Source organism: Mesocricetus auratus, unplaced genomic scaffold (genome assembly GCF_017639785.1).
Source record: "Mesocricetus auratus isolate SY011 unplaced genomic scaffold, BCM_Maur_2.0 Super-Scaffold_100004, whole genome shotgun sequence".
Lineage (NCBI taxonomy): Eukaryota > Metazoa > Chordata > Mammalia > Rodentia > Cricetidae > Mesocricetus > Mesocricetus auratus.
The window spans coordinates 77,045,164-77,067,928 of NW_024429189.1; the positions used below are offsets into that span (position 1 = coordinate 77,045,164).

Genomic DNA, 22,765 nt, shown 5'->3' on the forward strand with positions numbered 1-22,765 from the left:
TTCTGGTCTGGTTTCTGTTTCATATGTAACAGAAATCATAGGAGTGCTGTATCAGAAGTGCTGTATGTAAGAAAGAAGTGTTCTTGGGTTTGTTAGCATAGTGGGTGTTGTGGTCAAGTGAGATATCATTGAAATTCTGCCCTGGTGTAAAACAGCCTTATCAGTACTTGAGTCAGTTTTCAAATCTGATCTTCAGACCTGAATTATGTTAAAGATTTCCTTGTGGTTTCACCACAGACCTTAAAAGGAACAAAGTTCATGTGGCACTGAAATTGACCAGAAGGTGTTTGAGATAAGTGCATGCTTGATGGTGACTATAAAGTCAGAGTGAATTGTAGGTATTAGTAAAAAGATAGTGTTACAGCCTTTCCCAGAGTCGTTACCAGGGTAGAGTATTAAAATGGCAATCAGAATAAGCTCTATGGTAGTTTTCCTTTACATCGAATTTATGTCGAATATTAAAGGATCTCAAAGATTAAATGTCCTTGAATTTCTTAAATACTTTAAAAGTATGTTATAACTATAATAGTTACCCTGTTGAAAAGTCAGGAAAGAAAACTTTGATTACATAGAATATTTGTTTATTGATCACAGATATTTCAACAGTTATAGAACATGGGTTCACAAACTGTGCTTCAAGTCAGATTCAGCCACCTGTCCTTAGTAATACAATTAAGAGAGTCAAATTAATAGTGGGAAACAGAAAAAGGAGATTTATTCAATGTGGCTACATTGGAAACAGGAATGGAGAGATCCAATGAGCCCACAAGTCTCGTCTTTGGGATCCTGAAGTAAGATTAAAGTTTACATGGAAGGTCACTGCCACGATCATCCATGCAGTCAGACTCAGGGTATGATCCTGCCTGTCACTGATCCACCTCATTTGGGCTTTGGACAGATCCTACAAGATGGTCAGACAGGTTGTTAGAACTGTGTGAAATGTGCCAGGCCCCTTAAAGAACTACATGTAATATTTCATCACTATAATTTTATTTAAGGCAAAAAAAAATTAAGAGATGTGAGTTTTAGGGTTAAAATGCATTCCTGAGAATTGATAGTATACATTTTCAAGATAAAATATGATTAATATATTATTAACTTACCAGAAAGGGGTATCTTTTAGGACTTAAAAGTAATATACTCATACTACATGGAGTTTTGATGGTAGAACATATTGGAGAGGCTCACATAATCTCTCTGTTCTGTGAGATAGGATGCTTCTTAGTGTAGATGGAGTTTCAGTTCCTCCTGGTTCCGCAGCTTCTTTGCCCCAAACAAACACACAGAGGCTTATAGTAATTATAAACTGTTTGGTCGATGGCTCAGACTTCTTACTGCTAGCTCTTTCTTAATTATTAACCCATAACTATTAATCTATGTATTTCTACATGACCTTATCTTACCAGAGAACTCTGCCATCCTATCTTCCAGCTAGCTACATGGCATGTCTCTGCCTGCTCTCCCCAGAATTCTCCTGGTCTGGTAGCTCCACCTATACTTACTTCCTGACCGGCTACTGGCCAATCAGTGTTTTATTCATCAACCAATAAGAGAAACATATACAGAAGGACATTACCCTTTAACTTACCATCCTCTAACAGTCTTTTGTAGTAGTTCTTGGTCTGTTAGGATAGCTGTTAATAGTGTTAGGGATTAAAACCAGAGACTTTCAAATACTTGTCAAATTGTCTGCCATCAAGTTACACAAAATTGTATTTAAAGTTTTTCCTTAATCTCAGTATGAGTCTTGATACTTATAGTTGTGTCACTGATGCCCACATTAATTGAGTACAAAGATTAAACTCTTGGGTCCTTTATTTTACAAGAGTCTACAAATAAGTTTCACTCTTTTAGCTTCATATTCTAGGGCATGGTTTTTTGTGTAGGTCTTCCGTTTGTGCTCTTACTCCTGTGCACCTTTCTGGAGAAACTTAGCAGAGACCACATGTGCCTTTTCTACTGTATTACCTTTTCACATAGATGGTCGTTTCTTGTTTTATTACTTCAGAGTCACTCAGTTGATGGTATATGATGGGGAATTCATAGGAATGTGTATCACTAGTGCTGAATGCTTACTATGGTATTTGTCATCTTTAATGAGACACTTCACAAAGGAGAGTTGATTTCTGTGGAGTACTGTTGGCTTACTTGGAAGTGCCTCTGGGCATTATTAAATATAAATTCAAATGAGCATCAGTGATAAAATAAGCATTTGAAACTGTTAAACTGCTGTGGCACTGAGAAACTGGGGAAGAACATTGATCTGTAATCAAAATACAACCCAAGTTTCTTTCTTGGCCTATGGGACCTGTGTAATCTGGACCCTGTTTACAGTTATGAGTATGTTTCCCTGGACCCTCCCCTCCTGTGTTTTCATCACTCTGAGGGAGTGTGTGGTCTTACCAAGCTTGTTTCTGTTGGCCTTGATCTTTACCTAAAACACTTCCTGTTCAACTACTGTTTCTTCTTGCCCTTGCTAAATTCATTAGGCTCCAGTTTGAGTATCATCTTTTTAAAGACAATTATCTTGACCATGTGTACATTTTCGGTAGCCCCTACTGCTTCCTGTGTCCATCAGTTTTTAATCCCCATCCCTGCTCTTTTTAAGCACTCTGTTCACTTTGTAATCTATTATTCCCTGCTTCTTCCACCCATAGAATGCCTCGTACCATTTCATCTTTTATGTCGAACAAGATGCTCATTTTGAATGTAGAGTGAATTGCAGCTAATCAAATCATCTACAAGCATAATTCAGTTACACTGTATGGTTAATCTGTGTGATTATGGTTAGTGTCTCTTCCCAAGAATGGGTTCCGGGATGTTGTGTTTGAACACTTTATCTCTTCATTAAAGCATAAATAATAGCTAAACAACTCCACAGCTCTGTGTCTAGTACATTGCCAGTTTGTTATGTTGAAGATACTAGTCTCTCTTCATGGATAAGCCCTAGAAATACGCAAGGAACATATAAACCTAAAGATGTTTATGGTTAGTGGAGTCGTAAGGCAGCCATTCAGTTTACTAAGATCTCTTTTCAGTGTTGATGCTGTCAGAAGAAAATGCCCATTAGCTATCCACGAAGACCAATGGTCATTAGCCCTTGCTACTCTGCCTCAGGAAGAAAAATACCCCAGGACTGGGGGCAGGTACCTGGGAGTGGGAGACCAGCAGTTTCCTAAAGTTGAAAGTAATGGCAGGGGCTGAGGTTGGAGTAGGACAAAAAGACAGAAGGCAGGGAAATCTCTTTAAAACTCAGAAGTTTTTGAACTTTAAAGTTGCCAGATGCCATTTCTTTAAAAAATCCATTCTGAGTTTTTATCATTTTTTTTCTTCCCTAATTTTCACAGAGACGTTCAAGACCATGAGGCAGGAATGCATTTGATAAACATCAGCAAGAGATTATGAGGAACGCTGGCATTTCCTGGCTCGTACAGTTCCTCATCCTGCTAACACCAGGCTGTCTGTATCGAAAAGTGATTATAACGATTATACTTGGTTATGGCAACAGAAAGAAATACTTGGGATTTAGTTTCCAGCTTTTTAGATGGAGACTTAAACATTACATAATCCTGTTAATAAGGTGCCCCATAATTCCAGAATTTTCTGAAAGAGATGAAACCTTAAAGCCACAGTAGCATTGATTAGAGAAGTTCAATTTTCCTGTGAACAATCTGACCCTTTATGAATACCTAATTAAATATTTAGTGCTAAGAGAGAAGTTTGCTTTTCCAATAGGACATGTTTAGCTGATCAGGTAAGATAGTTGAGAATCTACTGAAATGGGTTTATTTCTATTTAAAAAACTAAGCCAGGCAGTTGTGGTGCAGGCCTTTAAAATCCCAGCACTGGGAAAGCAGAGGAAGGTAGATCTCTGTGAGTTCGAGTCCAGCCTGGTTTACAAGAGCTTGTTCCAAGACAGCTTCCAAAGCCACAGAGAAACCCTGTCTTATTTTTCCTTTTGGTATCCAATCAGTGGGGCAGTTAAATTCAATCTAAAATATTGATTATACTATACTATACTATACTATACTATACTATACTATACTATACTATAATATTGGAGGTAAAGAAGTTTATTTGCTGAATTTCAGTTTTCTTGTTTTCTGTATTCTTTTTCATGTGGTGTGTGTGTGTGTGTGTGTGTGTGTGTGTGTACACGTATTAACTGCTAAGCCATTTTCATAGTCCTCTCTCTGCAACTCAGGTAGGTGAACTCTGAAACATAAATTTCCAACTTGAGTTTTGTGAGTTTGAAGTATTTCATTCAGTTAGCTAGGAATGAACTCTGATGTCCTGACCTTGGAATTTTAGATTTGTTGTTATTTTGCAGGACTTGCGTTACAGTTGAATAGGGGTCACCATGGCTCTGGCTCATTGTCTGACTCCATTCTGTTTGGAAGCTCTAGTGCTGTGCTCTTTGAATTGATGCCTTCCTGTAGAACTCTTTAGTCATTGCGTATGTTCTGTTTCTCAGACGCTTAGATGCCAACCATATTACCTCAGTCCCCGAGGACAGTTTTGAAGGACTTGTTCAGTTACGGCATCTGTGGCTGGATGACAACAGCTTGACGGAAGTGCCTGTGCGTCCCCTCAGCAACCTGCCAACCCTACAGGCGCTGACCCTGGCTCTCAACAACATCTCAAGCATCCCTGACTTTGCATTCACCAACCTTTCAAGTCTGGTGGTTCTGTATGTGGCCAACCCTTTTATTACCGTGCATTTGTGTTAATTTGGGGACAAGATGGGTTTCTTATGATAAATTATAAAAGTGGCCCAGTGGTCCTGTTTCTGGACGTTAGTATTTGGGGGAGTTGCCTTTGATAACTCAAACATGCTAACTTTTTGAACAATATCTAGTCATAGATATTGAGTCTTTTAAAATAAGTAGCCACTTGTAATCACCTTTTAAAAATAATTGGATCATTCACCAATACTTTTTTGTAACTTTTGTTTTTATATAACCTTTGTTTCTGTCCTAACAATAAATTTGTTTATTCAATTTTAAAAGAAGGCAAACTGTTTTGAAATGCTCAGAAGAAATAAGTTCAAAGGATGTTTTGTATTTTTTCACTTTTCTGCTTAGAAAGTTCTTGATTTTCTGTGCCTTTCATAGTAAGATATAATACAGTCTCATTCCATCCATTCATTCATTCACTCTTTCTTTTCTTCCTTTTTTTTCTTTTTTGTTTTTGTTTTTGTTTGTTTGTTTTTTTCTCCGTGAAACATCTCTGGCAGTCCTGGAGCTCAATGCGTAGACCAGGCTGGCCTCAAACCCACAGAGATCCGCCTGCCTCTACCTCCTGAGTGCTGGGATTAAAGGTGTGTGCCACCACTGCCTGGCTTTCCTTTTTTGGCAGTCTTATTTCTTTTGGAATCCATTTCCATCCTTAGTGATGTAAACTCCATAATACTGCCTTCTCACCTCACATAACTCACCCGTGCTCTGCTTCACACGAAGGAGGAGCTATTCTAAAGTTTACTTTGATATCAAGTAATCTTCAGTGTGTCACTATTTTCTGCATTAGATTTCCCCTCATGTTGGTATTATGTGTTCAGGGAGTCTGTGTAAGAAGTCACTGACAGCTTTCTGTAATTGAGTGTGGAAATGTTTAGCTACATTGCTTTCAACCATACCAGTTTAGACACATTAAGCTAATAACAGTTGCATTTGGGAGATGTGAATGTCACTTTGGTGCTGTGTTTTCCATAGGCATCTTCATAACAATAAAATTAAAAGCCTCAGTCAGCACTGCTTCGATGGACTAGATAACCTGGAAACTTTGTAAGTACATTTATATTTTATACAGTGTCATTGTGATTGGGTCAGTGCAGTCTTAAACTTAACTGCAGTTAAAGGGAAGACATGGTTGAGACTAGCTCATTAGTAATTTGTTTCAATTAACAACTCAATTTTTCACCATTTAATAACCCACTTGTGAAAAATAATTTCAGTTTACGATTCAAAAGTGAGACTGTGTACTTCAAATCTCCCCTTCCCCAAATATACATTAAAATCAGCTCCATCTGCAAAGATATATACCTTTCTAAAATGTTAATTTTGTTAAATTTGTGACAGTTTGGGAGCTTTAAAATATCTAAAACCCAATTCTGTTTGGGATAGTATGCTATTTGTTATTGGTTTTTCTCCATGATTTCAGTAGCCCAGGTAATTGTTCTAATTGGGGTGGAATAGCATGTCTGCTTTCACACACTGAAATGGAACAAATTAGTGTTTTAAAAATTTGCGTGATACTGTGTTCCCACTAGCCGAAGAGGGATTTCTGGCTATATGGGCTGCACATTAATCCAATCTTAAAATAATATAGCTTGTATAGCTGTGTGTCATTGAGGCTAGACTGTTCGTTCTTGTTGTTTTAGTTTATATTAGTTGCATTATTACTTATATATAAAGATGCAGGATGGTTACTGTTGTGATACAGTAAACAGATTTGGAGAATGTCTCCTTTGGGTGGCCAAGACCTAATTGGAATACTTAATATCTGTAGTATGTTGTTGAACCGAAATTTCTAGTTAACTGTGAGCTATTGAGAAGACTTCAAGTTTTATAGGATCTTAATCAACCTTCCTGTCAAAACAAATAATAGACACCAGTGGATATTTGAGTTAAAACTGGAGGAAAATAGCTTTAAATTCAGGTCTCCTCTGCTGGGTGTACTTAACTCGGTGGTAATAAAAACTAGTTCATGTTATTCAAATTATATTAGAAGTACATCTCTTCTTCCCAGTCAATTTAGTTTTTATTTGCCATTTTCCCTTCTGTGTAGATAAGGGAAACAAAAGATTATAAAGGAGCTGAGCTTTTAATTTCTCTTCTTTCTTTTTGAAATTAGCCACAATAAGCTTGTGCCATCATGTTCTTTATGTTAAGCAAAATTAAAACTCAGTCACTATCATAACTAGACCTGTTTTTTACAAATCACTGTGGGCCTAATCTCTCCCTAGTGAATATACCATTGTCAGTAATTCATGACCTGCATGAGAGCAAAGCTGGTCTTTCTATTGCTTTTCACTTCAAGTTCTTATACCAGAATTGCAGGGAGCTGCTGTCCACTCCAAGGGAAGCTTCAGTTTCATACTGTTGACACCTATACATGGATAGTCAATAAATTCTACTTGATGGTAAATTTTCCAGAAAATCACATAAGATTCATTGGCCATGGGGCCTGACAGTTCTCTGAGCTTGACAATTTATTAACCTAAAAGCATAAAGATAATTTTTCCTGTTTAATATTCTCTAAGTATCTGTGAATTAAAATAGGCTCATAGGGTTTTGAATGACAATGTAGTTGGGAGAGAAAGATTACTAACTACAGGTTGTGATTGTTAACATACATTTGTACCAGAATGTGTTATGAATTATGACAACTAATCTCTATTCTTAGATATTTTCTCCCATTTTTCCCCCCAGGGACTTGAATTATAATAACTTGGATGAGTTTCCTCAAGCTATTAAAGCCCTTCCCAGCCTGAAAGAGCTGTAAGTATTGCCTTTTTTCTTTATACTGAGCATCCTGGAGCTCACCATCAAATGCTCTAGTAATTAGGTCTTGAGCATTTTTTTCTCTTTACTTAACATCTGTAACACACACAAACACGTGCACAGTCAGTACACAGATCAGATTGTGTTAGCCAGCACAAATGGTTGTGAGCATCGATTGTTATACAGGACTAGATGAAACTGAAAGGCAGAAGGTACAGTCTATCTGGAGGAACTTGCAGTCTTAGCCTCACTAAAAAGGTAGAGCGTGAATATCAGCAGACAACTGTTTCCATATAGAAATCAGCTGTGAATAAATAAGACAAATCATTCCACAAAAGATCTCACTGAAGCCTGTGGTCATATCACGGGAAGATAAATCCTGAAAGCAAGGAATTTGACCGGACCTAGAGGGTGGGAAAACTTAAATAAGTAGAAGGGATGAGGGAACATCTGGAGGCTGGGTTTGTCTTGAACGGAGATAGGAATGAATATGGCACATGCCACAAGCTGAAAACTCATATCACAGAGGTAAAACACAGGCCTCTGTGCCGGCGATTTGGAGCTTATTTCACCATAGATCTTCATGCTATGAAGTTCTTTGATGGTGACGCAACAAGGGACCAATAAAATACCAAGCTAAGGAGAGGGTTTAAAAAGAATGAAATAAAATCCTGTAAAAGATAACATGGAATTCAAATTTGAAGTTTGTCAGTTTTAATGATGTTTATGTTAGCATTGTCAGTTCTGTTTTATGTAATGCTGAACAGCAGTGGGCACTCTGGTTTTAACTTGTTTACAAGTGTTTTTCTCCTGTCTTCCTAGGGGATTTCACAGTAATTCCATTTCTGTTATCCCTGATGGAGCATTTGGTGGTAATCCACTGTTAAGAACTATGTAAGTATTTTTGAAAGTTTCTTTGAATAATCACAGCAGCTATGTCTAGAAATGCCAGACATCTGCATCAAAAGTAAAAACTCAGGCTTTCTGATACATGGACACAGGGAGCATAGATTTAATCTCATGGTACTCATGAGCATATGAAAACATTGCCTCTTTTGAATATTTTTCACAGCCATTTGTATGATAATCCTCTGTCTTTTGTGGGGAACTCGGCATTTCACAACCTGTCTGATCTGCATTCCTTGTAAGTATTGTGCAAGTTTAAAAACAAACCTGAATTTTGTGCAGCTTGTTAGATAAAAAACAAGAATTGATATTGTTGTAATTTCAGAAAACAAGTATCTTTTCCCTGACCTTTATGTGATATTTCAAAGGATAACTCATAACAATTTACAGTATTCTTATTTATGTGAGTACTTGACCAAATTACTACATTTTTAAGAACCTTCGAGAGATGAAACCAGTTATATATGTTTATAATGTTGTAATTTCAAGATTAAAAATTGAAAATACTATGTAAGAAAAAATGTATTTTAAATTAATTTTTTTTCTCTCCCCAATTTCTTGAAGAGTCATTCGTGGTGCAAGCCTGGTGCAGTGGTTCCCCAATCTGACCGGAACTTCCCATCTGGAGAGCCTGTATGTGGGATACTTTAAAGGGGGCCATGTAAAGACAACATTGCAGTCCAGTATGCTAGCAGAGGCCAGCGCCTTCTAGTGATGGGAATGGATTTATGGTCATTCTTTCAAACTCCTTTTGTGACTGTCGAGCTTGGAGATGATTTAGGCTTGAGGTCATGTAGCTCAGACAGAGTGCAGCCTCCAGTGTGGACAGATGTGAAAAGGTTAATGAGAACAGAAGTAGCAACTAAATGACTAATTAGAAGCTGATCTTCAGAAACTCAAACGCAGGACCAAATGATCTAGATCATCCAAAAAAGCTACCATGGAGGAGATGCAATATATGAAAATTAAGTCCCTGGTTTCTCAGAATTGGAACTTTCATAATCAGACTAGGAATACAAAAATATATACTAGCATGGCATACAGATGATCAAATATAGATAACAATCACATGTTTGTAATGGAAGGGGGATGTGGGATGATATATTTGGAAACTTATTTGGGATAAGATTTAAAAATGACCAAGTCTTAAGCACCTGTATATGTGGCTATAAAAAAGATTCCTAGTGAGTGGTCTGTGAATGGAGTATAGATGCATTTGAGATTTTCCTGTCAGCCCTCAAGATAGTCCAGGGCTATTATCTGTAGGAGTCTTCTTATGGTGTACTATTTAAGTGTTAAGGTCTTCATGTAGGGAATAAAAGAAGTTGGGAATCACTGAGAAAGAGGTCCAATTTAATCCTTAAGGTATTTTGTACATGTTGAGAATATTAGACCAGATAGTGTGAGGAGAGTCCAATAAAGAGATCAAGATTTACAACAGAGAGGCCATGGTCAAAGCCAGGAACTGGATACACCAGTTAACTGTGCTCCAGGCATTCAGTCCATATTGGAGTTCTTCTGGAACAAAGGGCATGATCAGACTCTCTAACGGCTCTCTTTCTGAAATACTGAAATATTCACCCTTGATCTGCATAGCAGAAAAAAAATGAGGGGAAGGGTCAGATAGTAGAATACTATATTAGAAGAAAAAACTGGGCCTGGTGATTGACTACACATGGTAAAAGAGGCAGAGGGGAGAATGGGAATGCTTCAGAATGCTGAACTGACTGACAGGAAGGAAAGGCAGAAGCATCATTTGCAGTTGGGTTCAGGGGTGGTATCAAATGAGTAGGTGTGAGAAAAGCCTAACAGGCTGTAGGAAGTCAAGCCTGTTACCTGGACAGTGTTAACATCTTGTGCCACAGCTCTTTGTCATTATTGTGAAAATGTTGTGTTGAGAGTTAGCTCACCTGCCCACCTTTAGTTGGTAGTTAGGCAGTAGGGTGCACAGGCACATATGCACTGATGTACAATCATAAGAGGAATGTTTCGTTTATGATCCCGACTTGAACTGTCTCTTAGATAAACAATTGTTTTTCCACAGAACCTTGACAGGGACAAAGATAAGCAGCATACCTGATAATCTGTGCCAAAACCAAAAGATGCTGAGGACTTTGTGAGTTGGGTTATTCTCTCCTTCGTCACACACCTTCATTTTATGTGCTTTACAGATACTTATTTTGAGTGAACTGTGTTCCTAAAGTGGTTGTACGTTTGATTATTTTTTTGTTTGTTCCTTTCACATAAGTAAGTTTACTACTTCACAGGATAGGGGTATGCATCTGAATTTGATTTTTAGGATTGTGTATTTTGTTGTTATGTATTAATTGTTTTGTTATTTTATTTGGAGGAAAAGTAAACTAAAGGACTAAATTAGTTGTTGTCCTAGTTTCCACTCGGGGCTCACCCTCTCCCCTATACACATACACATATTTTCTCTTTCATCCATAACTAAGCATCCTGAAGCACTGCTTTCTTGAGTCAAAAATGAACTAATTGTAACTTTCACAAATTTGTAAGTTGATCTAGAAATTAAAAGGTGTAGAACTCTCACCAGAACAATTAGATACTTATTTGTAAGTACTTAAAGGAGGTAATAACAAAATAAATGATGGATTGACTGAGTAGTTGCATGTTATAGTGAATTTTCAAACTTACACATGATGATGACTCTGAGGGAAAACCCAGTGACACCAAAAGTTAACTATTCTCACGTAATTTCATGTAAATAATCTAAAAGATGTAGCCAAGCATTTTAACTAAAGAACAGCATAATATATGATGTAAAAATGTAGTGGAAAAATATAAATTTTCTAAAAATCTGTAACTTTACTACGCAACATAGACTGATGCATGTTACATTTTACATATGTTGCAGAACTTTAGCATATTTTATATTGTCTTCACTCAGCACCATGTCCTTTAACTTTGAAACTCTCAAGTCTTTGGTAGAGGCCTACAAGCATCAGGGAAAAGCGAGCTTGTTATTCTTGTCCTCTTTGCATGTTTTCGTGCTGCTTTCAATGCTCTAGACACAGCACTTTAAAATAGTACTTTAACAATGGCATTAAGTTGTTCTGTTGTTTTCAGGGACTTGTCTTACAACAATATAAGAGACCTCCCAAGTTTCAATGGGTGTCATGCTTTGGAAGAAATGTAAGTTGGCTTTTGACTTTCTCTGTTTTACTGTAGTATAATGTTAGTTCACCGATCATTTCCTATAATGAATTATTGTAAGAAATCACAAGTTCAAATAGTCATGTGACTATAAAATGTCCTTGGGTCTAATGTTACTGCAGTGAACATTGCTTTCATGATTTGTAACAATAGGAAGTTTTCTCTGTTACCCAAGAGATGTACCTTGAAATGAATTTATCCAATTTTTATGTTTCTATTATGGCATAGTTTAAGTTTGGTTATACAGTTTTTTTTGATTCATTAGCTCTGTAATGTCAATAATTTGAGGATATGTTCCTAGGCATAGAACTAATTCTGCTATCTCTAATAATTTTGGTTTTCTGCTTAGAAAAACGTGTATCAGGGGCTCCTAACAGACATTCTATTAAATGCTATAAGGGGAGGGTAGTTATATCAGAAAACAGAAAATTGTATTCTGATTACTGAGGGGAATAGATCTGAATACTAGTATCTAGGTTGCCAGAGTTGGGACAGCCAGATAGAACCTGGCTTAAATATGAGAAGGGGGTATTAATAGTTCTCCTCCCCTCTCTTCCTCTCCCCTCCTCCTCTTTTTTCCTCCCCCTCCTCTCTTTTCCTCGTCTCATCTTTTTCCCTCTTCCTCCTCTTTTTGCCTCCCCCCTCCTCTCTTTTCCTCTTCTCCTCTTTTTCCCTCTCCCTCCTCTTTTTCTCTCCCACTTTTCCTTCCTATGCTACTTGTCATGCCTGGTCTCCGATCTTTTCTCACTAGTCATCTTTCTTCTCCCCGCTCTGAGTAAATTGGTGGGAATTTAGGTAGGGCACCAGGGAACTCCCGGTATAACTTGAGATGGAATATCAATTAGTCTAACTTTTTCATTTTCTAGATAAAGAAATTATAGTTTTCACTTTCAACAATATCATTAAATAAAAAAAAACATTCATGGAGAAAAATATCTTTCAACATAGATTTTTTTCCTTTTTGTTTATTAATCCCTCTCTACCTTCCCTCTCTTTCCCCATTCTTTCTTTTATTTTAGTTCATTGCAGCGTAATCAAATCCACCTAATAAAGGAAAACACTTTTCAAGGCCTATCATCGCTAAGGATTCTGTAAGTTTGTCTGTGATTATTAAAGACAAAAAGCCTTTTCAAGCTATAAATTTATATTTCATGGTTGTCTTGGGTTTCCTTCTGCTGTGGTAAACTACCCTGATACAAGCAAGAAAAGGTCTCTTTGACTCAGAATTCCAGGTTGTGGTTACTACAGGGAAGTCAAGGTGGCAGGGACTGAAAGAGGCTAGTCCCATGACATCACAGTCCAGTCATGTTACATCACAATCCAGTCGTGTTACACCACAGTCCAGTCATGTTACACCACAGTCCAGGTCACATTACATCACATCCAGGTAATGTTACACAACAGTGCAGAACACATTACATTCACAGTCCAGGGCGGAGAGATATTAATGGATGCCTGACCTGCTAGTGTTCTTCACTCCATAGTCCGGGATCCTCTACCCAGGAAGTGGTACCACCCACAATGAGTGGTTCTTCACATCTCAGTCTGATGTCTTATACACTTCTTTTAGACTTTACCTTGTGATATTTTATAAAGAGTCTACTCTTGGTACTTTCATTATAGCTCATTTTTGACATCGGGTCTCAGCCAGCGAAATGTTTATAATTTCAAAGATGGAACTTGTTTTCAAGTTCCAGCAAAGTTTGGCACTTCATTAGAGCAAGGGTGGGCTGACCCAGTCCATGTGCTGTCTGCAGCTTGCCTCCTGTGGTTGTTAATATTGTGGAAACACAGCCAGACCTCTTGTTGAAATGTTAATGCAAGCTGCTTTTCTCATGCTGTGGCACAGTTGAGCAGCAGCAGCAGAAACATGTGATCCAGAAGGGAAAAAGATCTACTCTTTGGCATTCTGCAAAGAGAAGTTGGCTGGCCCTGTTCTGGAGCACCTGTCTTGTCAAATATAGTTCATTGGGAGCAGTTGTACCCATTTAAAACATGTAATTAAGTTTAAATGCATATTTGTGCCTGGTGCTCTATTAAGCCTGAGAATATGGAGGTGACTAAGTACAGAAAGTATAATGGACTCAATGCACAATTTTTAAATATAGAAAAGATTTGAGAAATTGACACTGAGGAGAAATTATACCTGTTGCATCTGCTTCGGTTCCCTTTAAGAAGTAAAACAGGCTGGAGTTGTGACTTGGTGGCATCGTATCTGCCTCCCAGACACAAGGGTCTGAGTTCATTCTCCAGGGGACAGGGCCAGCTTCTATCTGCCATCACTTTCAGAGCACTGATAAAAGTCAACTGAAAGCTAGTCATTTCATGATTTCTGTTATCCAGGACATGTGTTATGAATTTATCCAATCTTGAAATTAATGGTAATGTCCAATTTAACTGTGACACTATTTCACTGGTGTGTTAGTACTGTGGTATCAGAATTTTTCAGGGCGTGCTCTGTAAAGTAGGGCTAGCTCTAACATTGATAGGAGCTTTATTTCCTGCTTTGAGAAAGAGTGATATCGGAAGCTCTTTTGAGTGCTCTTGTTTGCTTATTGATTGTTAGGCTTCTCTTTGGGCCTTACGACTAGACTTTGAGAAGGCAAACAATATGAAGCCCATTTATTTATTTATTTTTTAAAACTTTGTCAGGACTGCCCTGGTTAATAGTATCAAAGGTGATATCATATCGTTGCTGTTTTGGAACTGGTACCAGAATGATAAAGTGAGAAAATTCACAACTGGTTTGAAAGGAGTGCCAGCTACAATTAATGCAACAGGAAGCATATTCTAAGAAGGCTGTTGTAAAAGAGAGGCAGTGACTACAAACATTTAAAAAGTGGTGTTAGGCAAGATGGAAGATCTGGTTAAGGGCTATTGTGTTACTACCTCAGATCATAAAGTGTGGTCTGATTAACTGACTGGAGTTCTGAGGGTTTATTTGAAATAATTAACATGGTGCTCTTGTGATTGCAGAGATCTCAGTAGAAACCTAATCAGTGAAATTCACAGCAGAGCTTTTGCAAAGCTGGGGACAATTACTAACCTGTAAGTAAATGGAAAGCATGCGCAGTAGTGTCATATGTAATAAATGACCTACAAAACTGGGGTCAAATTAAAACATTTGTTTAGTTCTCTCCTTCTGTAAATGCTAAGTTATGATGATGTGGTGACAGCTTCTTAGATGTCTGAGATCTATGCTAGATCTGTCTTTTTAATACATCTAAGCCTCATTTTAGTTACCTAAAATATGCCTAATAGCTTTCTAACATACATTAGTAGGATGAAATTATATAACCATGGATACCTGATATTTATGATGTTAATCATATGCACAGATTTTTCTTTTATCTTATATTTACATGTATTCTCTGTGTGTGCACGTGTGTGTGGAAGTTAAAAGACAGCTTTGGAAGTGGGTTCTCTCCTAATGTGGATTTGGGGGATTGAATGCAGCTTGTCAGTGTCCCTACTTGCTGAGCTGTCTTGGCAGCTTGATGGAGAGATGGACATGTGATTTTTGTCTCAGAGAGTTAACTTGACGTGTCTTTCACATTTCAGGGATGTAAGTTTCAATGAATTAACTTCACTTCCTACGGAAGGCCTGAATGGGCTAAATCAACTAAAACTTGTGGGCAACTTCAAGCTGAAAGGCGCCTTAGCAGCAAGAGACTTTGCTAATCTCAGGTGTGTTTGTTTGTGCCCACTCTTCCTTCTCTTTGTTACGGTGGGCACCAAATTCCTGAGCCTCCTATTTTTCTTTCCTACTGTGGTTTCCAGATTTTTCTGGTGGTTTGTAATTTAGGAGTATTTTCTACCTCTGCCCTTGCAAATTTGATGAAAATAGAACACAAACACTATCTCATAGCTGTCAAGAGCATAAATTAAGGTCTGGAGACTCTCAGAACGATGTTTGTCAGTTTTTTTTAAATAGACTTGTCATTGGCAACAAGACACTGGAAATGTCCTAAGTGTGAACTGACAGGAAGCTGGCAGAGCGCCATCACCTGTCCTAGAGACTACAGATTTGCAGGGGTTCATTAGGTGCAGCAGACAAACGGCTTGAGCATATTCTTCTGCAGACAGAGAATATGTTCACTTCATTTATATGAGCAAAACTACAGATTACCTGGGGTATTGATTTTAAATTAACTGTCCATTTCCTGTGATGCACTGGGCATGATTCAGACATGTATAAAAGGATCACTGAGATATTTAAATTGCTACGTGGTGATGAAATTTTAATATATGGCTTGATTTGCATCTGGATATTAAGAAACAACTCATAAAGGGGAGCCCTTCAGCGCTGTTCTTGAGGTTCACCAGAACTCTTTTCATAGATGAGGACACTGGTCTGGGAAGGACACATAGCCAACTGAAGGCATGTGCCAGGTGTTTCTGGTGCCTTGGCTGGGGTTCAGGGTTTTTGCAGGACCAAGTGCTGTCTGCGAATCTGGTATTCAGTGTGTGTTTTACAATTCTTTTCCCAGGTCTCTATCAGTACCATATGCTTATCAGTGCTGTGCCTTTTGGGGGTGTGACTCTTATGCAAATTTAAACACAGAAGATAACAGCCTCCAAGACCATAGTGTGACAAAGGAGAAAGGCAAGTGTGTGCACTCTGAGAAATAGAGAACTCCCTAAGGCATTAATCAACCTGTCTGTGTTGTAATCAGTTTCAAAAGGAGCAGAATAAAATCTGTAAGGAAGTAGTATTTACTTTGTTACCTTCATAAAAAAAGAATATTTTATGTATGTGACAATTTCATACATGTATATAATGCATCTTGTTCATGTCCAACCCTAATGCCCTCCCCATTCCACGTGACTCCCTCTCCCAATACTTTTTATCAGCATCTTTAATGCTGTCAAGCCTCATATAAACTGGTCTTGTACTAATTACATAAAAGAAAAATTATAGGGAAATTTGGTCCTTTTGAACTGTGTATCATTTGAATTCGATGTACTTTGTTTTGTATCAGGTGCCACCAATGCAGCAAATGCTACCAGCACTGCTGAAAATGAAGAACATAGCCAAATAATTATCCACTGTACACCTTCAACAGGTAGTGCCCAGTCTATGTGGCTGTAATTTCTCATTTTAAGTAACACTGGGTAAATAGACCTAAACTGTCTGGGCATGCATGCGATTTTTATGGGTAGAGGAGGGATTAGATGACCTGATAAAAGCCATCTCAGTATAATGCTCTTTGGAGAACTAGTTCGGTAAGTCACTTTGGGGTTCAGCAGGGAAGTGTTCGTGTGTGTGTGTGTGTGTGTGTGTGTGTGTGTGTGTGTGTGTGTGTGAGGCCAGAGGGCAATATCAGGTGTCCTCATTTACCCTCCACCATATTTTTTGAGTCAGGGTCTCTTACTGAACCTGGAATACATTGGTTTGGCTACAGCAACTGGAGGGATCCACCTGTCTATCACCACCTCCTCCAGGTCAGGAGTAACAGACACATGCCTCTGTGCCAGGCTTTTTATGAGGATGCAGGGGATCCAAACTGTGGTCCATGCTCTTACACAGCAGGCACTCTATCAGCTGAGCTAGCTCCCTAGCTCCTTCACTTTTGTGTGTTTGCTTTTTGTTTTTAGAGACAGGGTTTCTCTGTGTAACAATCCTGGATGCCCTGGAACTCACTTTGCAGAATAGCTGGCCTCAAACACAAAGAGATTAGCCTACCTTTGTCTACTGAGTGCTGGGATAAAAGGCATATGCCAGTACTATCGCCAGTTTGTCTTAATTATTTTATTACAAATTTGCCCTTCTTTCTGACTTATTTCCTTGATCTTATTAGTTCTGTGAAAGTTATTAAACTGATGTCACATATAATGGCATATTCTGCCTAATCTACCAAAGAAGATGGATTCTTGACCAACTGAGCTATAGAAACATATAGATATTCTGAGACAGAGGCAGTCTGGAGCAGAATCCAGATCCTTCTGTGGAAACAGATGCCTTCTGAAGGAAGCAGTAGGCTTCCAAAGACAGAGTCCGATTGTTAGGAAAGTAAGTAGCCCTGCCCATCTAAGAAACAGTTCCCAAAGGATGGCATTCTTTTTTTTTTTTTTTTAGTTTAGGTTAGAAGCAATCTTGTTTCACATGTCAATCCCAGCTCCCTCGCCCTCTCCTCTTCCCCCGCCCTCCCACCAGGCCCCCCATCCCACCACCCAATCTCCACTTCTATCTCCAGGGAAGGTGAGGTCCTCCATGGTGGATCTCCAGTGGCTGTCATTTCATTCAGGGCAGGGCCTAGGCCCTCTCCCAAGAGTCCCAGCTGAGACAGCATCCCATATTGGGTTCTTGCCAGAAGAGTTCTTTTGTGGTTTCTGTTGGCTCTTTGTGGGTTTTGTTTGTTGTTTTGTTTTATTTGAGACAGGGTCTCACTATATATCTCTTGTTTGCCTGGAATTTACTGTGTAGACCAGTCACCTGACTCTCTGGGTTAAAGGTGTACTCCACCTTGCCCAACTCTGCTCTTCTTTTATAGAGGGGCTGAGTTCTGATTCAGAAACAAAGTCAATAAAGTGCTTTCTTGTAGGTCTTGCTAAGGGCAGTACAACACAATTTAAAAAGTTTATGTTATGTTTAAAAAGTTTATATTATGTTCTACACAAAACTTGTGTAACGTGGTTTTATATGATTAAGATGGGGTAATGAAATGACTCGGGGTCAGGGGACTTATTGCTAAGTCTGATGACCGGAGTTCAACCACCAGAACATACATAGTAGAAGGAGAAAGTCAAGGCGAGCAAGTTGTCTTCTGACCTCCACACATGCACTGTGGCATGCATACCCTCTAAATGCAAAACAAATAAGTGTACATGTTCATTTAAAAATATTGTTTAAAAAATACTTGATTAGATGTATAAATTTCCATGACTGCTCAGGAAAATAAAATAAGCCTTTAACCCAGCTACAGTATATAGTTTTGTTTGACTTCATAGTAAAATTTTTTATTTTGAATTTTTAAACAAAATACTCATTATTTGTGATGTAACTAGCATCTGAAAATTAATGACCAAGAAATATTTCAGCCAAAGTGATCGCTTATACCTTTAATTCCAAGATTTGTGAGGCAGGAGCAGACTGATCTTTGTGAGTTCAAGGTTAGCTTGGTCTATACAGCAAATTCCAGGACAGCTAGAGCATAGGAAGACCCCCATCTAAAAAAAAAAAGACAAACAGTTCAGCTACTAAATGAGTATTCATTGAAACTCAGTGTGTTTTTATATCAATCTTAGTTATAAATAGTTAATAACTGTGTGATTTGATCTTAGCTATTCTAGCTTGTTGAATAACCTTTGTCAAGTCAATGAAAGGCTTTCAAATGCCAGTTTCTTTGAAGATCAGGTTAACTGTAGCTATCTTAACCTGCCTCTTTGCCTTTGAAAGCCTTGAGAAATGGGTAGAAATGTGTTAAAGAAATATGTGTGTACACACATATATGGTTATAAAGTATGTAGAGACTAGCAAAAGAGGGGAGCTAGTATTTACTGAAGTTGACAATATACCTGACAGCTGCTTATGTATATTTAGTGTGTAGTTATCGTTATGAAACAGGCATTATTGTTCACAAGAGATAGGGTGGAATCTGTAGAGTCGAAGAGGAAGGCTGCAAGATACAAGACCTCTGATTACAGATTTCAGAGTTTGGACCAAATACCTTTTACTTGCTAGACATTGAGCTTTGTCTGTTAATTTTAGGTAAAGTGAAATTTTCTTTCGGCTATTTCCATGTAACCTTACCAGATATTTAATTTCAGAAATTAAGGGCAGTTTTTTTTTTTTTAATGAGCTAGTCTACGTCTCTAGCATCTTAGAAGTAATCTTTCGATTTGCAGGTGGCAGGCTTATTCTGGATTTAACTGCTAAGCCATACCACGTGATGCACGGCATTCTCCAACTGTCTTTCATTGTCCCCTTCCTTTCTAATTTTAGGTGCTTTCAAGCCCTGTGAATATCTACTGGGGAGCTGGATGATCCGCCTTACGGTGTGGTTCATTTTCCTGGTTGCCTTGCTTTTCAACCTGCTGGTCATTGTAACAGTGTTTGCTGCATCGTGCTCCTCACTGCCCGCCCCCACACTCTTCATAGGCTTGATTTCTGTGTCTAACCTACTCATGGGCATCTACACCGGCATCCTTACTTTTCTCGATGCCGTGGCCTGGGGCCGATTTGCCGAATTTGGCATTTGGTGGGAGACTGGCAGTGGCTGCAAGGTAGCTGGGTCTCTGGCAGTCTTCTCCTCAGAGAGCGCCATATTCCTGTTAACGCTGGCTGCTGTGGAGAGAAGCTTATCTGCGAAGGAGATAATGAAAAACGGGAAAAGCAGTCACCGGAAACAGTTCCGGGTTGCTGCCTGCGTAGCTCTCCTGGGTGCTGCGGTAGCAGGCTGCTTCCCCCTTTTCCACAGAGGGGAATATTCTGCCTCTCCCTTGTGCTTGCCGTTTCCTACAGGAGAAACACCATCGTTAGGATTCACTGTGACGTTAGTGCTATTAAACTCACTAGCGTTTTTATTAATGGCCATTATCTACACTAAACTGTATTGCAACTTGGAGAAAGAAGACTTGTCAGAAAACTCACAGTCTAGCATGATCAAGCACGTGGCTTGGCTCATCTTCACCAACTGCATCTTCTTCTGCCCTGTTGCGTTTTTCTCGTTTGCACCACTGATCACGGCAATCTCCATCAGCCCAGAAATAATGAAGTCTGTTACACTGATATTCTTCCCATTGCCTGCTTGCCTGAATCCAGTCCTGTACGTTTTCTTCAACCCAAAGTTTAAAGAAGACTGGAAGCTCCTGAAACGGCGTGTTACCAGGAAACATGGATCGGTTTCGGTTTCCATCAGCAGCCAGGGTGGTTGTGGGGAACAGGATTTCTACTATGACTGTGGCATGTATTCCCACTTGCAGGGTAACCTGACGGTGTGCGACTGCTGTGAGTCATTTCTTTTGACAAAACCAGTCTCCTGCAAACACTTAATAAAATCACACAGTTGTCCTGTGTTGACAGTGGCCTCTTGCCAAAAACCAGAGGGCTATTGGTCTGACTGTGGCACACAGTCAGCCCACTCTGACTATGCGGATGAAGAAGATTCCTTTGTCTCAGACAGTTCTGACCAGGTGCAGGCTTGTGGACGAGCCTGCTTCTACCAGAGTCGTGGATTCCCTCTGGTGCGCTATGCGTATAACCTACCAAGAGTCAGAGACTGAACTATCGTGTCTGTAACCATTTCCCCCATCCACCAAATCACAGTGCTCATAGAGCGAGCTGTCTTGTCTTTTGACCTTTCATCTGGGAAGCACTTCCATAATCACTGCCCGGTGTCACTCACAAGAGAAGGAAGGTGGCAGTTTATTTCTCAAACAAGACATTTGTGAAGAATGGGTCCTAAATTATACATTGTTGAAAAAAATGCGATGTCCCAGGGATGTGTGGTCTGTTTGAAATAAATAAAACTTAAAAAAATGATTTGATGTATGGCATAGCAATATAAAATTACTGGGTTGTTTTCTGATTCATCAGGTACAGAGTTCAAACTATTTCTGAATTAAGCACAAGATAAAGGACAGCTGTTAATATTTATAATTGAAAATGTGAATTTATAAAACTGAGAAAAAGTCTTGCTAATTTTACCTAATGTTTCATCATTAATCTCAGGATGACTTACTTCAGGGCCAAAAAAAAAGGGATTGTCTTCCAGCTAGAGCTATGAGAGTTCAAACAAGCATTACCTTCATGTGTTTTCTATGTCCATCAATCAAAGGTTTTGTTCAAATGATTGATAAATCTAAAACCTGAAGATGTTTTAAAGATATTAACAGCTGTTAGATTTAAAAAAAATAGCAGATAATTTGTTTTTGTTCACGATACATTGCTTTGGTGAAATTACACTGATCCTCCCCTCCCCCCCACCATTTACAGTCACAGTACTAGCAAAAGGCTAATTGCTATGTGGGTTTAGTAGAGATGACTAACTACTAAGTACTATTGAGGTTTTAATAGTATCCAAGAGGTCTGATGGTTCAATGTAATGTTCCCATTAATAGATACTTCCTAATGTCATCGTCTGCACTGATATTTCCAGATTTGTTGACATGTCGTCTGTGGTTTGGATTATATAGGAAGTAAATTTGGGTAATATTATGTAAATGGAAGAAGTTGGTAGTAATCATGACACAAAACACTTAAGGCTTACTTTTTAGTGAGCTAGGGCCTCCTGTGTTATATGAAAAACTTCCATACATTTATCCCATCTCTGCATTTTTTAAAAAAAGCTCATCCTGTATCTCAGATGCTATGCTTTGGTTAAACAAGACACATACTAAGAGTGGGGGTATCAAAGCTTGACCTGTGTCTTTAAATTTTTTAACTGACTTGATTCTTACCTTTAAGCTTCTGATGTGTCCCTGTAAGGAGACTTGACACTGTGTTAAGTCAATAGCAAATCCACTGCCATGTTAGTTATCCTGGTTAAACAAAATCTTAAGCTAGATTGCAGTTTGATGATTAAACTGTATATACTGTGCATATAATGAATTTTTATCTTATGTAAATTATTTTTAGAACACAAGTTGGGAAATGTGGCTTCTGTTCATTTCGTTAATTAAAGCTACCTCCTAAACTATAGTGGCTGCCAGTAGCAGATTGTTAAATTGTGGTTTATATACATGTTTTTGTGTGTGTGTGGTTTTTTTTTTGCATTGTAAATAGTCTTGGCTGTACATTGTCAGTGGAATAAAAACAATCTTTGTATATCGAAATCATGTAGTTTGTATAAAATGTGGGAGGGATTTATTTACTGTGTGTTGTAATTTTGTAAGGTCATCTATTTACAACTTAAATAAAATGTTTGTATATTTACACATCTGAAAAATATTCAATCATAACTTGGTAAGAAAATCCCAATTAAAGGCTTTCTTCCTAAAATTCAAGTTATTGAAAACTGTTCATTTTGTTCTTTTAAGAAATGGGCCAGTTGTGGTGGTGGATGCCTTTAATCCCAGCACTGGGGAGGCAGAAGCATGTAGATCTCTGTGAGTTCAAGGCCAGTCTGGTCTACAGATCGAGTTCTAGGACAGCCAGGGCTATATAGGGAGACCATGGCTCAAAAAAAAACAAAAAACAAAAAACAAATAAAACAAAAATAGAATGGCAGCTACATAAA

The 22,765-nt window shown here is 38.5% G+C and overlaps 1 protein-coding gene across 1 annotated transcript in view; it reads left to right on the forward strand.

Annotated features, from left to right (window-relative positions):
- Lgr4 (leucine rich repeat containing G protein-coupled receptor 4) overlaps positions 1-22,532 on the forward strand; it is a 102,169-nt gene extending 79,637 nt beyond the window's left edge. The window contains exons 5-18 of the mRNA XM_005064808.4: positions 4,475-4,690; positions 5,712-5,783; positions 7,431-7,499; positions 8,325-8,396; positions 8,575-8,646; positions 8,973-9,041; positions 10,453-10,524; positions 11,499-11,564; positions 12,605-12,676; positions 14,562-14,633; positions 15,147-15,272; positions 16,076-16,191; positions 16,568-16,651; positions 19,531-22,532. Of these exons, the coding sequence (XP_005064865.1) occupies positions 4,475-4,690; positions 5,712-5,783; positions 7,431-7,499; positions 8,325-8,396; positions 8,575-8,646; positions 8,973-9,041; positions 10,453-10,524; positions 11,499-11,564; positions 12,605-12,676; positions 14,562-14,633; positions 15,147-15,272; positions 16,076-16,191; positions 16,568-16,651; positions 19,531-20,810 (2,458 nt within the window). The 3' untranslated portion in view covers positions 20,811-22,532. The remainder of the gene's footprint in view (positions 1-4,474; positions 4,691-5,711; positions 5,784-7,430; positions 7,500-8,324; positions 8,397-8,574; positions 8,647-8,972; positions 9,042-10,452; positions 10,525-11,498; positions 11,565-12,604; positions 12,677-14,561; positions 14,634-15,146; positions 15,273-16,075; positions 16,192-16,567; positions 16,652-19,530) is intronic.
- Positions 22,533-22,765: the final 233 nt, after the last annotated feature.